At 36.7% G+C, this 14,962-nt stretch overlaps 1 protein-coding gene across 4 annotated transcripts in view; it reads left to right on the forward strand.

Annotated features, from left to right (window-relative positions):
* Positions 1–14,962, forward strand: part of NDST3 (N-deacetylase and N-sulfotransferase 3) — a 227,282-nt gene that overhangs the window by 92,441 nt on the left and 119,879 nt on the right. For all 4 annotated transcript variants that reach the window (XM_055384171.2, XM_019024960.4, XM_055384170.2 and 1 more), the window contains exon 5: positions 13,766–13,951. In XM_055384171.2, coding sequence (XP_055240146.2) covers positions 13,766–13,951 — 186 coding nt within the window. The remainder of the gene's footprint in view (positions 1–13,765; positions 13,952–14,962) is intronic.

Genomic DNA, 14,962 nt, shown 5'->3' on the forward strand with positions numbered 1-14,962 from the left:
TGCTCTGAAATAAGCACTCTGAATTGTTTGAGAATGGAAGTAATGGTGAGAGGAGTCTTAGTTTACCTTGGTTTTTTTGTTTTGCTTGTTTTTGTTTCCCCCAAATAAAGAATACTGTTAACTAAATAAAAGAAAATGAAATGGCATTTGACCAATAACTTTGTTTATATCCTTCATGCTGGACAACTCTGTGAGATCATTAGTTTTATTACCCTTACTTGGCAAATGAGGGAATTGAGGCACAGTGAATTTGCATAACCTGCCAGGGTCCTGGGACCAATGAAGAGAAGCACTGAGATTGAGCCCGGGACTCAAATCTGTGTTCTCCTAAATCTGTACTCTCTTCATGATACTATCCTACTCTCTATCCCTAGGATTCCTGGTACAAGGATAATTTCATTGTCATGGGTTTGGCTATTTTGAGATATTGAAAGAATAAGACTCTTTTCTCACTGTATACTAAATTAAACACCATACACTCATCTCTTTCCCGGAGATGAGTAACTCCAGAGTGATAAGGTGACACTTCTGTTTTGTAAGTTGCTATAATGCCATTCAGTTTTACAAGATCTCATTATTAACACCTTTAACACTTTTATTCAAAGACTTTTGTTACTTTTATTTTATAGCCATATTTTTTGCTATCTTGTGAGACAAAGAATATCTCCTTCCTCGGGTTTCTGGATCCATAGGAATATCACTACCCAGAGAGACTCACCTAAACCTCAAGTTCCAGATTTTTTTATGAGGGTTTCATTATATAGGCATGTTTGATTGTATTATTGGCCACGTGATTGAACTCAATTTCCAACTCCTCTCGCCTACCCTAAGATCAGGCTGATATCACCTGGCTCAAAGCTTTCATTCTCTAATTACATGGTGGGACTTCCTGGCATGACTAACCTTCATCCTGAGTCATCTTGTTAGCATAAACTCAAATATAATTTCAGGGTCTCACCATAAATAACAAAGACATTTCTATCACTCAGGAAATTCCACAGAGTTAGGAGTTATCTCCCAGGAATCAGGGATAAGGAAGACCAGACAATTCTTTATTAATACAATAGCTGCCAACAGGGGATGATTCTTGAACCCTTAAAACAAATCTACTAAAAACAACATTGTCATCACAGAAATTTTTTCACATACCACCCAGCAAACCAAAACTTATATTATAAATCAAGGAGCACCATGTAAGAAAACTAGAGAAATAGTTAGTGGTCAAATCTATAAATATTAACCAAATTTATGTAACTGTGTCTATCATATTTTAGGAAATTATTCCATCCTTAAGTATGTAGAAAGAAAATTGTATATGGGAGTTTAAGTTTGTTCATGGATTAAAAATAGTACATTCGTATTTAGCATCTGAATATAAAATCATTTCTAAAACCACAAAGATTATGTCAAAGAAACACAGAATTATAAACCTGGACTTTAGTGACTACTTGTACAACCCCTTTATTTTACAATTTTTTAGAAAATGAAAAATCAGATTCCTGTGCTTAAGGTAATTAATTCTTTCAAGATTTTTCATTTCAAACCATACCAGAAATATTATCATTTATCACAGGAACATAGTCTAATATTTAATAATCTTTGCATGTAGTACCAAATCTAAATTCCCTAATCTAATGATCCTGACTTGCCTTATTTTGTTGTAGGCTAAGAAGACAGTCAGCTTCCTTTGAATAGCAACTTTACATATACTGGGCCACTTTGCCAACAGCCATACCATTTCTTACTTTCTTCCAGTGATTGCGGCTACTACAGGACTCCTTCCGCAGGTGCCAGAGGTTCCACAGGTTCTTATAAGCTGAATTGTGGTGTAGCCCATCAGTGTCACCTTAGGAAAACAAATCGTCATTAGAAGCTTGAAAATGCTTCACAAATTCAAATAATTATATAATTTTGACTATAATCATCCTGTTGTGCTATCAAATAGTACGTATTATTCATGCTTTCTAATTATATTTTGTGCTCATTAATCATGCCCACCTCCCCTGCAACATCTACTATCCTACCCAGTTTCTGGTAGCCATCCTTCTACTCTCTATCTCCATGTGTTCAATTGTTTCGAGTTTTATATACCACAAATAAGTGAGAACATGTGATGTTTGTCTTTCTGTGTCTTGGTTATTTCACTTAACATAATGACCTCCAGTTCCATCTATATTGTTGCAGGTAACTGAATCCCATTCTTTTTTATGGCTGAATAGTACACCATTGTGTACTATTATACTGTATGTATGTGTATATATATATACCTCATAATATACCTCACTTTCTTTATCTATTCATCTGTTAATAAACACTGGTTGCTTCCAAATCCTGGCTATTGTAAACAGTGCTGCAACGAACATGAGAGTGCAGATATCTCTTTGATACACTGATTTCCTTTCTTTTGGGTATATACTCAGCAGTGGGATTGCTGGATCATATGGTAGTTCTAATTTTAGTTTTTTGAGAAATCTCCAAACTGTTCTCCATAGTGGTTGTACTAATTTACATTCCCACCAACAGCGTATAATGGTTTTCTTTTCTCCACATCTCTCCAGCATTTGTTGTTGCCTGTCTTTTTGGAGAAAAGCCATTTTAACTGGGGTGAGATGACATCTCATTATAGTTTTGATTTGCATTTCTCTGATGATCAGTGATGTTGAGCACCTTTTCATATGCCTGTTTGCCATTTGTATGTATTCTTTTGAGAAATGTCTATTCAAGCCCTTTGTCCATTAGTTATTCAGATTATGAGATTTTTTACTATAGAGTTGTTTGAGTTTCTTATATATTCTGGTTATTAATCTCTTGTCAGATGGGGAGTTTGCAAATATTTTCTCCCATTCTGTGGGTTGTCTCTTCACTTTGTTGAATGTTTTGTTTGCTGTGTAGAAGCATTTTAACTCGATGTGATCCCATCTGTCCATTTTTTGTTGGTTGACTGTGCTTGTGGGGTATTACCCAAGAAATTTTTGCCAAGACCAATGTCTTGGAGAGTTTCCCCCATGTTTTCTTATAGTAGTTTCATAGTTTGAGGTCTTATGTTTAAGTCTTTAATATATTGATTTGATTTTTGTGTATGGTGATAGACAGGGGTTCAGCTTAATTTTTCTGCATATGGAAATCTAATTTTTCAAGCACCATTTGTTGAAGAGATTGTCCTTTCTCCAATGTATGTTCTTGGCACTTTTGTCAAAAATGAGTTCACTGTAGGTGTATTAATTTGTTGCTGGGTTCTTTGTTCTATTCCATTGGTCTATGTATCTGCCTATATGCCAGTAGCATGCTGTTTTGGTTACCATAACTCCTTAGTATAACGTGAGATCAGGTAATGTGATTCTTCCAATTTTGTTCTTTTTGTTCAGGATAGCTTTGGCTATTCTGGATCTTCTGTGGTTCCATATAAATTTTTGGATTATATTGTATATTTTGTGAAAAATATCATTGGCATTTTGATAAAGATTTCATTGAATCTGTAGATTGCTTTGTTTAGTATGGACATTTTAACAATATTGATTCTTCTCATCCATGAACATAGAATATCTTTTTATTTTTTTGGTGTACTCTTTAATGTCTTTCATCAGTGTTTTATAGTTTTCATTGTAGAGATCTTTCACTTTTTGGTTAATTCCTAGGTAGTTAATTTTATTTGTGGCTACTATAAATGAGATTACATTTTGACTTGTTTTTTACATTGTTCACCATTGGCATATAGAAATGCTACTGGCTTTTGTATGTTGATCTTGTATCTTGAATTTTACTGAATTTGTTTATCAGTTCTAATAGTTTTTTGGTGGAGTCTTTAGGTTTTTCCAAATATAAGATTATATCATTCGGAAACAAGGATAATTTAACTGTTTCTTTTCCAGCTTGAATGCCCTTCATTTCTTTCTCTTTTCTGATTGCTCTAGCTAGGACTTCCAGTGCTATGTTGAATAACAGTGGTGACAGTGGGCATCCTTGTTGTCTTCCAGATCTTAGAGGAAAGCCTTTCAGTTTTTCCCGATTCAGTATGACACCAGCTTTGGGTCTGTCATAGATGGATTTTATTATGGTGAGGTATGTACCTTCTATACCAAGTTTGTTGAGGGCTTTTTATCATGAAGGGATGTTCAATTTTATCAAATGCTTTTTCAGCATGAATTGAAATGATTGTATGATTTTTGTCCTTCATTCTGTTGATATGATGTATCATATTGATTGGTGTATATTGAACCATCCTCACATCCCAAGGACAAGTCTCACTTGGTCATGATAAACGATCTTTTTAATGTATTGTTGGATTTGGATTGTTAGAATTTTATTGAGAATTTTTGCATCAGGATTCATCACAGATGTTGGCCTGTAGTTTTCTTTTTTTGATGTGTCTTTATCTGGTTTCGGTATCAGGATAATACTGGCCTCATAGAATGAGCTTAGAAGTATTCCCTCTTCCTCTATATTTTGGAATAGTTTCAGTAGGATTGCTGTTAGTTCTTCTTTAAATGTTTGGTAGAAATCAGCAGTGTAGCCATCAAGTCCTAGGTGTTTCTTTACTGGGAGACGTTTTATTATGTCTTCAATCTTATTACTTATTATTGGTCTTTTCAAGTTTTGGATTTCTTCATGGTTCAATTTTGGTAGGTTGTATGTGCCAAAGAATTTATTCATTTCCTGTAAATTTTCCAATTTGTTGGCATATAGTTGCTGATAGTAGCCACTACTGATCCTTTGAATTTTGGCAGTATCAATTGTAGTGTTTCCTTTTTCATATCTGATTTTATTTATTTGGGTCCTCATCCTTTTTTTTCTTTGTTAATCTGGCTAATGGTTTGCTGATTTTGTTTATCTTAGAAAAATCCTTTTTGTTTCATTGACTTTTTTGTATTGTTTTCTTCATTTCAATTTCGTTTACTTCTGCTTTGATCTTTATTATTTCTTTTCTCCTATTATTTTTGGGTTCAGTTTGCACTTGCTTTTCTAGTTCTTTAAGATGCATTGTTAGATTATTTATTTGAAGGTTTTTTTCTTTTTTGATGTAGGCACTTACAGGTATAAACTTTCCTCTTAGTGCTGTTTTTGCTGTATCCCATAGGTTTTGGTATGTTATGTTTCCATTATCATTTCTTTTCCAGAAAGTTTTTCAATTTCCATCTTAATTTTTTCATTGACCCACTGATCATTCAAGAGCATATTGTTTAATTTCCATTGAGTTTGTATAGTTTCCAAAATTCCTCTTGTTGATTTCTAGTTTTATTCCATTGTTGTCAGAGAAGACGTTTGATATTGTTTAGATTTGTGTAAATGTTTTAATACTTGTTTTATGACCTAACATGTCATCTATCCTTGAAAATGATCCATGTGCTGAGAAAAAGAATGTGTATTCTGTAGTCTTTGGTTGAAATGTTCCATAAATATATATTAGATTCATTTGTTGTATAGTGCTGATTAAGTCCAATATTTTTGGTTGAGTTCCTGTCTGGGACATCTGTCCAATGTTGAAAGTGGAGTGTTGAAATCTCCAGCTATTATTGTACTGGGGTCTATCTCTCTCTTTAGCTCTAATAATATTTTTTTATATAGCTGTGTGCTCCAGAGTTGGGTGCATATATATTTTAAATTGTTATATACTATTACTGGGTTGACTCCTTTATCATTATATAGTGACCTTCTTTGTCTCTTCTCACAGTGTTTGTTTTCAAATCTATTTTGTTTGATATAAGGATAACTACTCCTGTTCATTTTTTGTTTCAATTGGCATGGAATATCTTTTTACATCCCTTTATGTTCAGTCTATGTGTATCTTTATAAGTGAAGTGTGTTTCTTGTGGGCAACAGATCATAGAGTCTTGTATTTTCATCCATTTGGCCACTCTGTGTCTTTTGATCAGAGAGTTTAGTTCACTTATATTTAATGTGATTATTTACATGTAGAAACTTACTCCTGCCACTTTGTTATTTGTTTTCTGGTTGTTTTGGGGTCTTCTCTCTTTTCTTTTCTTCATTCCTGTCTTCCTTTCAGTGAAGATAATTTTCTCTTGTGCTTTAACTTCTTGCTTGTTTCTGTTGTGTTTTTTGATTTGAGGCTATCATGAGACTAGTAAATACTGTCTTGTAACTCATTATTTTAAACTGAAGACAACTTAACACTGATTGCATAAACAAACACAGAAAGAAAACTCTACACTTTAATTTCATCAACTCACTTTTTAATTTTTTGTTGTTCCTTATGTCTTGTTGTACTGCTTATATCTTGAAAAGTTTTTGTAGTTACTACTTTTGATTGGTTCATCATTTAGTCTTTCTACTTAAGGTAAGAGTAGTTTACACACCACCATTACAATGTTATCATAGTCTGTGTTTCTCTGTGTGCCTACTATTACCAGTGTACCAGTATTTTTACCTTCAGACAATTTCTTCTTGCTCATTAATATCATTTTCTTTCAGATTGAAAAACTCCCTTTAGCATTTCTTATAAGACAGGTCTGGTGTTGATGAAATTCCTCAGCTTTTGTTTGTCTGGGAAAGTCTTTATTTCTCCTTCATGCTTGAAGAATATTTCCACCAGATATACTATTCTAGCATAAAAGTTCTTTTCCTTCAGCACTTTAAACATGTCTTGCCACCCTCTCCTGGCCTGTCAGGCTTCCACTGAAAAGTCTGCTTTCAGATGTATTGGAGCTCCATTGAATGTTATTTGTTACTTTTCTCTTGCTGCATTTAGGATTCTGTCTTTGTCTTCGACTCTTGGGAGTTTGATTATTAGACGCCTTGAGTTAGTCTTCTTTGAGTTAATCTGCTTGGTGCTCCATAACCTTCTTGTACTCGAATGTTGATCTCTTTCTCCAGGTTTGGGAGGTTTTCTGTTATTATTCCTTTGAATAAACTTTTTACCCTTATCTGTTTCTCTACTTCTTCTCTAAAACCAGTATCTCTGAGATTTGCCCTTTGGAGGCTATTTTCTAGATCTTATAGGTGTGCTATGTTGTTTTGGTTTTGTTTTGTTTTGTTTGTTTTTCTTTTGTCTCTTATGATTGTGTATTTTCAAATAGGCTGTCTTCAAGTTCACTGATTCTTTCTTCTGCTTGATCAATTCTGCTATTAAGTGACTCTGATGCATTCTTCAGTATGTCAATTGCATTTTTCAACTCTAGAATTTCTGCTTGATCCTTTCTCATTATTTCAATCTCTTTGTAAAATTAATCTGATAGAATTCTGAATTCCTTATCTCTGTTAATCTTGAATTTCTTTGAGTTTCCTCAAAATGGCCATTTTGAATTCTCTGTCTGAAAGGTCACACATCCTTATTTCTCCAGTATTGGTCCCTGATGCCTTATTTAGTTCATTTGGTGAGGTCATTTTCCTGGATCATCCTGATGCTTGTAGATGTTCATCTGTGTCTGGGCATAGAATAGTTAGGTATTTACTATAGCCTTTGCAGTCTGGGCTTGTTTGTGCTTGTCCTTGCAAAGGCTTTTCAGACATTTGAAGCTGCTTGGTTCCCAAGCCCAACATCACTGTGGTCCTTGCAGACTCGTAGAGGTACCATCTTGGTGATCTTGGAGAAGATCTAGAAGAAGGCTCTGGATTAATAGGCAGAGATTCTTGTTCATTTCCCTTAGTTTCTCCCAAACAAACAGAGTCTCTTTCTCTGTGCTGAGCTGCCTGGAACTGGGATTATGATGATGCAAACACCCCTATGGCCGCTATAACTGGGACTGCACTGGGTCAGGCCTAAAGACTCAGTCAGCACAGCACTGAGTCTTGTCCAAGGCCCACTATAACCACTACCTGGCTACCACCTATGTTCACTCAAGGCCCTAGGCCACTACAATCAGCAGGTGGCAAAGCCAGCCAAGTTTGTGTCCTTCCCTTCAGAGTGGCAAGTTCCTCCAGGCCCCAGGCAGGTCCAGAGATGCTGTCTGGGAGCCAAGGATTAGAGTGAAAAACATTAGAAATTTGCCTGACATTCTGTTCTACTATGGCTAAGCTAGTACTAAAACCATACTATAAAGTACTTCCTGCTCTTCCTTCCCCTTTCCACAGGGAGAAGAGCCTCTCCCTCTGAGCACCACCACCAGCAGCCCTTGGCAGGGTTCTGTCAGGCCACCGGCAATTTTCACTTAAGCCCAAGGGTTCTTCTGTCAGCTTGTGGTGAATGCTGCCTGGCCTGGGATTCACCCTCTGCACAGTGGGTTCCCCTCTGACCCACAGAAGGTCTGGAAATGCTGTTCAAGAGCCTAGGCCTGGACTCAGAGACCCCAAGAGCCTGCTTGTTGCTCTACCCCACTGTGGCCAAGCTGGTACATAAGGTGCAAAACAAAGTCCCCTTTACTTTTCCCTATGCTTTACTCAAGCAGGAGTCTTTCACCATAGTCACCACTTCTGGGAATGTGCTGGGTCACACATGTAGTAAGTGCGTCCCAAGTGCCCAAGGCTCACAGCATACTCCCTGGCTATCACTGATGGTTATTCAGGGCCTGAGGGCTCTTTAATCAGCAGGTGATAAATCCTTCCAAGACTGGATCTTTCTCTTCAAGACAATGGGTTCCCTTTTGTCCTAGAGTATGTCAAGAAATATTCTCTCCAGGAGCTAGGGCCTGGAATGGGGGCCTCATGACTGCCTGGTGCCCTCTCCTACTGTGGCTGAGCCGGTATCCAAGATGCAAGACAACATCCTCTTTACTCTTTGCTCTCCTCGCCTTAAACAGAAGGAAGGACGCACTTTCATTGTTGTGAGTTGCACTTCCTGGGATTGGGGGAGGAGTGGCGCAAGCAATCCTGTAGCTGCTCTGGCTAGTGTCTCCCTAGGTCACATGCCACCCTAGTCTACTGGCTCTAATCCCAATCCAGCACTAGGAGTTGCCTAGGAATTGAAGTCCTTGTGTGCTAGACTGTCTTTCAAGTTTACCAAGGACCTTAGAGCACGTTGGCCCATGGTGGCAAGACTTGACAAGAAATTCGAGCTCTAACTGATGACATGCATAACTTCCCCTTGGCTAAGTCTGGTCTAAATGCTCCCTCCATGTGTGAGCAAAGCCTGAGCAGAGCATGGATTTGCTCTCTGCTATGACAGGGTACTACTGAGTTCAATGTAAAGTCCCCCAGTCACTGTGTTCTCCCTCCCCCACATACATAGACCCTCCGTACTTCATGGCCACTGCCGGGAGATAGGGGAAAGGTGGCATTGGCGATTCAAGACTGTCTCTCCAACCCTCCTCAATGCCATTTTCATTAACTTTTATGAAGATAAAACGAGGTACTGCGATTGCTTACCTGATTTTTTGTTTTTCTGATGGTGCTTTTCTGTATGCAGATAGTTGTTAAAATTTGGCCTTCCTGCAGGGGGTACATACAAATGGTATAGGGTTCTATTCTGCCATTTTGCTCTGCCCTCGTAATTTTTAACTGCAGTCTAAAAAATGCTTTCAAGTATTATTTACATAGATATTAAAATTTCCCTGATAGTTACCATATGTTTATTCTTCAGACGAACAGGCAGTGTAATGAAGATAATTGAGAAAGTGAAAATTGGAATGAGAAGGAGGTAGTCAGAATCAGATCATACTTTTTCACTAGTATTTGCTGAGTACTTGCCATTGGCAAGACACTGAGCATATTGCAGTGGATAAAATGGAACCTAAATTTCATGAAGCTTATTGTTTAATGAAAAAGAGAGATATTACATAAATGTCTTTTCTATGCAAAAAAATACATGCTTACAAACTGTGCTGTGTACTATGAAAAACCAAGGAAAGCTACTAAGAGAAGTTTTAATGTCGACTTCATTTAGATTGGCACTTGTCAGTAAAGTCTTCTCCGAAGATATGACAGAATAAATTACCTTCAGATTTATCCAGGTGAAGATTTGGAGTAGAAACATTTCAGGGGAAGAAACCATATATAGGAAGATGCTGAGGTAGAAAAGTGCTTGGCGAGTTTCAGGGAAAGTTCCATGTGACTAAAATTCAGTGAAGGATGGAGGGTGGCGCAAGATAAGGCTAGACAAAGAAGCAAGGATCATATGCAGCGCTTGCGATCATGCTAAGAATTTTGTAATTTAAGTGGAAAGGGAAATCAGGGAAAGATTTTGAGTAGACAGTCACATAATCATATTTGTATCTTTTAAATATTACTTTGCAGGGAATGTATTGGAAGGAAGTAAGAGAGGGAATGGGATTCTATGCCAAAAGGCAATGGGATAAGATGGTAGATTCGACTAGGGTGATGATAATGACAGAATTGAAGAAAAGTAGCTAAATTTCAGATATATACCAGAGATAGTACTGATAGGACATGACAGTGGACTAGATTTAGAAAAGAGGAAAGAGGAGGTGTCAAAACTATCTATCTTTCAACATAGCAACTTGTTGGTTGATGGTGTCATTTAACGACACGGAGAAACCCTGCAGAAAGAGAATATCTGGTAGGGCTGAGATGTGGAAATCATGAGTTCAACTATTGAGACTATTAATTCCACTTGTGTTCCAGATACTTCATTTACATTTTATAGTTACATAGTCAGATTCCTCAGTGTTTTTGAACCATGTCCTCCACTAGAAAAATCTTAACAGATTTCAGAGTTCCTAGATCTAAGATGCTACTTTCAATCAAGGATCAATGAAAAGACTAATTAGAATTAACTTTTAAGGTAGACTTTTTGCCGCAGATTAAAAAATAATATGTGCTTAATCTCAAATCGAACAATCCAGAGGAGAGTAATCAGCCAAAAATTTAGCATGATGGCTAAAGCTTTTAAAACCTGATACTCTGCCTTCCGGATCACACTACCTGCAATCTTAACCCAAACTTTTCTATACAATAACGTTTCAGGTGTTCTCTCTGGTGATGAATGCAAATTTGGGAGCAAATTTATGTTGCCTTCTTCTAAAATGAATTTAAAAGCGGCCCCCTACTAACTGAATGACTCACAAGATGGAACTACTCGGCAGTGGCTGAGCATATTTGGAGGAATCAGAAGAGAAGCAGGCTTAGGAAGGGGTAGTGGGGTAGAAGTCAGAGTTCACCACAGGAGTCTCATGAGAAAGAATCCCAAAATCTACAGTGAAAGTAGAAAATACAGTCTGTCTCTTTTAGTGGAAAATAAGTGGCCCAGTAGTTTCATAATTTCCACATTATACTTGAGTGGTAGGATCATAGCATCTAAAAACAATAGAGGCAGGGTAGTAATGACAACAATAATTTTAAAAATCCATTAAATGCATATCATGTTTCCAGAACTATACTAACTATCTTCCAAAATTACCTCTGAACCCCTTTGAGGTAATGCCCTTATGACTAGCATTTTAGAGAACAGGAAACAAGGCTTAGAGCTCATAGGTCATTTGCCAAAAGCCATGCAGTTGGTGAATGAGAGCATGAACAGCCAGATATGTCTGATTCCAGAAGCGATGTTTTCTGCTACTATGCCACACTGCACCAGCACACAAATAAAAGATGAAACTAAAAAACCCATTTAGTCAGGTGTGCTGGTGTGCATTTGTAGTCCTAACTACTGCGGGAGGATTGCTTGAGCCCAGGAGGTCGAGGATGCAGTAAGCTATGATCACCACCACTGTACACCAGCCTGGGAAACAGTGAGATCCCGTCTCAATAAATTAATTAATTAATTAAAAATTGCAGTAGTTTTTAGTGTTAAAGCTAGGAAAAAAAAGTAAAAACTGTATATACATTGGTTGCCAAATATTTTTAAATCCAAAATAAGGGAAATGTCTCTGCTATGCTGGGCCATCCTTTCATGCCATGTAGGTTCTGAAGACACAGCTGACTACTCACCGTTATTGAAAACTACCTTGAGCTTTTGAACAGCATAATTTCTTACAAATTTGCAGATACTTGAATTTTATAACATAGCTCTTGTCATTGTGTATTTCTTCCCATACTCTTCAAAAAGTTGTTAACCTCCTCAGCACCACATAACATTTCCATGTAACAAACCTGCACATGCACCCCCTGTATCTAAAAGTTGAAATTTAAAATAAAAGAATACTATTTAACAACCACCAGAAATAATAAAGTTACTTCAGCACATTTTTTAAAGTTGTTAACCTATAATTCATTTTTTAATGTTTGTGATATGAATTCATTTTTCTTCATCCGGTCTTTATCACCATACCCCTAGCCTTCAATCACTTTAGTTGAACACAAATTATGTGTTGATAAGGGATGTCTAGTGGGAAAAAATTACTTTAGTTTGAGTTTTTAAAAACCAGTAAGAAAAAAGCAATGAGATATTTCAATTCAATTTTTAGTGGAGTTCTAAATATGATGGTTATGTAGTTATGGTAATTTCTGCAAATGATGCAAATAAAATGAAGAATATGAAACTTTACCTCTCACCCTTCAGAAACACAGGAGTGGTCCACTCAACCTCCAATACCACCCATCCTCTTTCTCACAGTAGCAAGATAGTGGCTCCCGTTTTTGGCATCCTCAACTACAGCTGACGGAACTGAGTTTTGAACAATAAACAGAGTTTACAAGATAAGAAAAGGGCATTCCAATTGAGGAAGACAGTGTGTACAGTATACAGCAATGACATGAAGGAAATCATCAGAAATTGGGGCGATGAGTGCTGATAGAAGATGAGGCTATATAGGTAGGTTGGGACCAAATTTTGAGGGCCTTTTATGCCGTATCAAGGAATTTGAACAAGTATTTAGGTAATGGCAAACCATTGGCAAGCTGTTTTCTTTCTGCATTCAGGCACTTCATATACTTTCTTCCCCTCCTGTTCTTATTTAGGTTTAAAAACAAAGCTAACCATATCTCTAACTTTTTCCATATCAGTTGGCTACATATTTCTGCAATTTAAACCATTTAGCAGCCTGATACTATGATTCTGTGTATGTGAAATTGTTATTTGGCATGAAGACAGTCATTAATTTAAAAGAACCTATTTGAGTGGAATTTTTGAAGATTTTTTCCAAGCAATTGAAAAATATAAACAGAAAAATAAAAAATAATTTTGGAGAAAAAAATACCTGTCAACTACTGAAGCCATGGGTGTTCTATTTCTAAAAGACACATTTCATTTTGTATTACTGTGTAATTTTCCTCTATGCCATTTTTTTTTAACTGGAGTCGTTTTATGTACAAGAGCTTGACTTCAAATCAACTAAGTTCCCAGAATATTTGGCTGTTTCAGTACCTTCAACTTTCACTATAAGGGCTTCTACTTCAAAAAAAAATTACTCTGTTGAATTTTACCACATTATCCAATCAAAAGTGTGTGCTTCTCCTAAGGCAGGGAACGTTGTTACTGCTGGCCCACATGCTGAAAGGACAACAGAAATGTGGAAAACTTGGTAGAAACTGTAGAGCAGACAAAATAAAATCTTAACAGCAGCCTAATGAACTTGGAATGTGTTCTGTTCCTCTAATAAACATTGGTTTTATTTTGTGGGAAGTGCTTAGTTTTGTTTGTAATAAGTGTCTAACATTTAACTTGTTGACGTATGGGCAATAGGAAAACAGGTGGCTACGACAAGGATGTGCAAAATAGAGGCTCTTTCAAATTATTCACTAAAATCACTAGATCTGTCTCACCACCCCTCAAACACAGATGCATCAACATAAAGACTGGTGAAATGGCTAACAGGCTTCATGACGTCTAGAGGTGTTAATACTTATATCACTTTAATTTTACCACACAAGTAATGATGCATTTAAATATATATATTTGCAGTACATTTGAAAATCTTACTGTAAAAATAGGATCAAGATAAATCTTTACACGCTCCAATTAACATTTGCTTGGTCTTAGGAGCACGGCATTCCAACGGACATGGGCTACGCTGTGGCCCCTCACCATTCGGGCGTTTACCCTGTACATGTTCAGCTTTACGAGGCCTGGAAGAAGGTCTGGAATATTAAAATCACCAGCACTGAAGAATATCCACATCTGAAGCCAGCTAGATACCGGAGAGGTTTTATCCACAAAAACATCATGGTGAGCTTCCTCCAGTATGCATAGGGTACAACTAATTCTGCGAGATTTCATTCCTCACTTGAAGAAAGAAAAACACAAATGTTAGAAGCATAAATGTAGGAAAAGCTCCATGCTGCAGAAAGCATATTTGTCATATCTAAGCAGAAAATGTTTTAATTAAAATCACTTCTTTTCAATTCTTCAAATATAACTGAAAAAGGTTTTGTTACTGACATTACCACTGGTAAGCAGGCACTGATGTCAAAATACTAAAAAAAAATTACATTTAACTTGCAGATAATTTTTAGTAGACATCACTTCTTCAAAATGTTATTCAGTATGAAAAACTAACACCAACTCTGTCTATATTAACCATGCTGCTCTTTGACAAGCCAGTCAAACTGTGTTCTTCTATTTACCATGCCAGGCTAAAAAAGAACTCAACCATTTGCAGCCAGAAGCCACATGTGAAGCCCTGCATAATCATTAACATATAATAATATAGAGTAAAAATGACAGGTGATGCTAATTAAATCATTTGCATACACCATCTAATTCTATCCTGGGCTTCTCTGTTTTGTTTTTTACAATTTCAGCAAATGTATATTGTCAAAATATGCTACTACCTCCCAAAGTAAGCAATTAAATCCTAATTTATTCCCAAATCAGAAAATCCTAAGAAAGTCCTGGTAAAGCTAGGAATGGGCCTCCTAATTTAGAATCACACACTGGGAAGAAACACCACAGAAGAACACTATGTGATGAGCCACCGTAACACTCTGTTGAACTGATATGTCTGAAGAGATGTCTACCCTTTAGAATTAGGTTATAACTGACTTCTTTTCAGACAGTTTTTCAATGTCTGCAAAAATTACAGAGTGGATAGACATATAGCTTAGATCATCTCCCATGTTGACTTTTCCCTCAATAAAAACTGTTGTAAATGCTAAACGGGGACATAATGGCCACATTTTATCCCAATCTGCCCTTCCTCTGTACTGAAAATGAACCTACTGTGGCTCAAGCTGCCAG

This window comes from Gorilla gorilla, chromosome 3 (genome assembly GCF_029281585.2).
Source record: "Gorilla gorilla gorilla isolate KB3781 chromosome 3, NHGRI_mGorGor1-v2.1_pri, whole genome shotgun sequence".
Taxonomy (NCBI): Eukaryota; Metazoa; Chordata; class Mammalia; order Primates; family Hominidae; genus Gorilla; species Gorilla gorilla.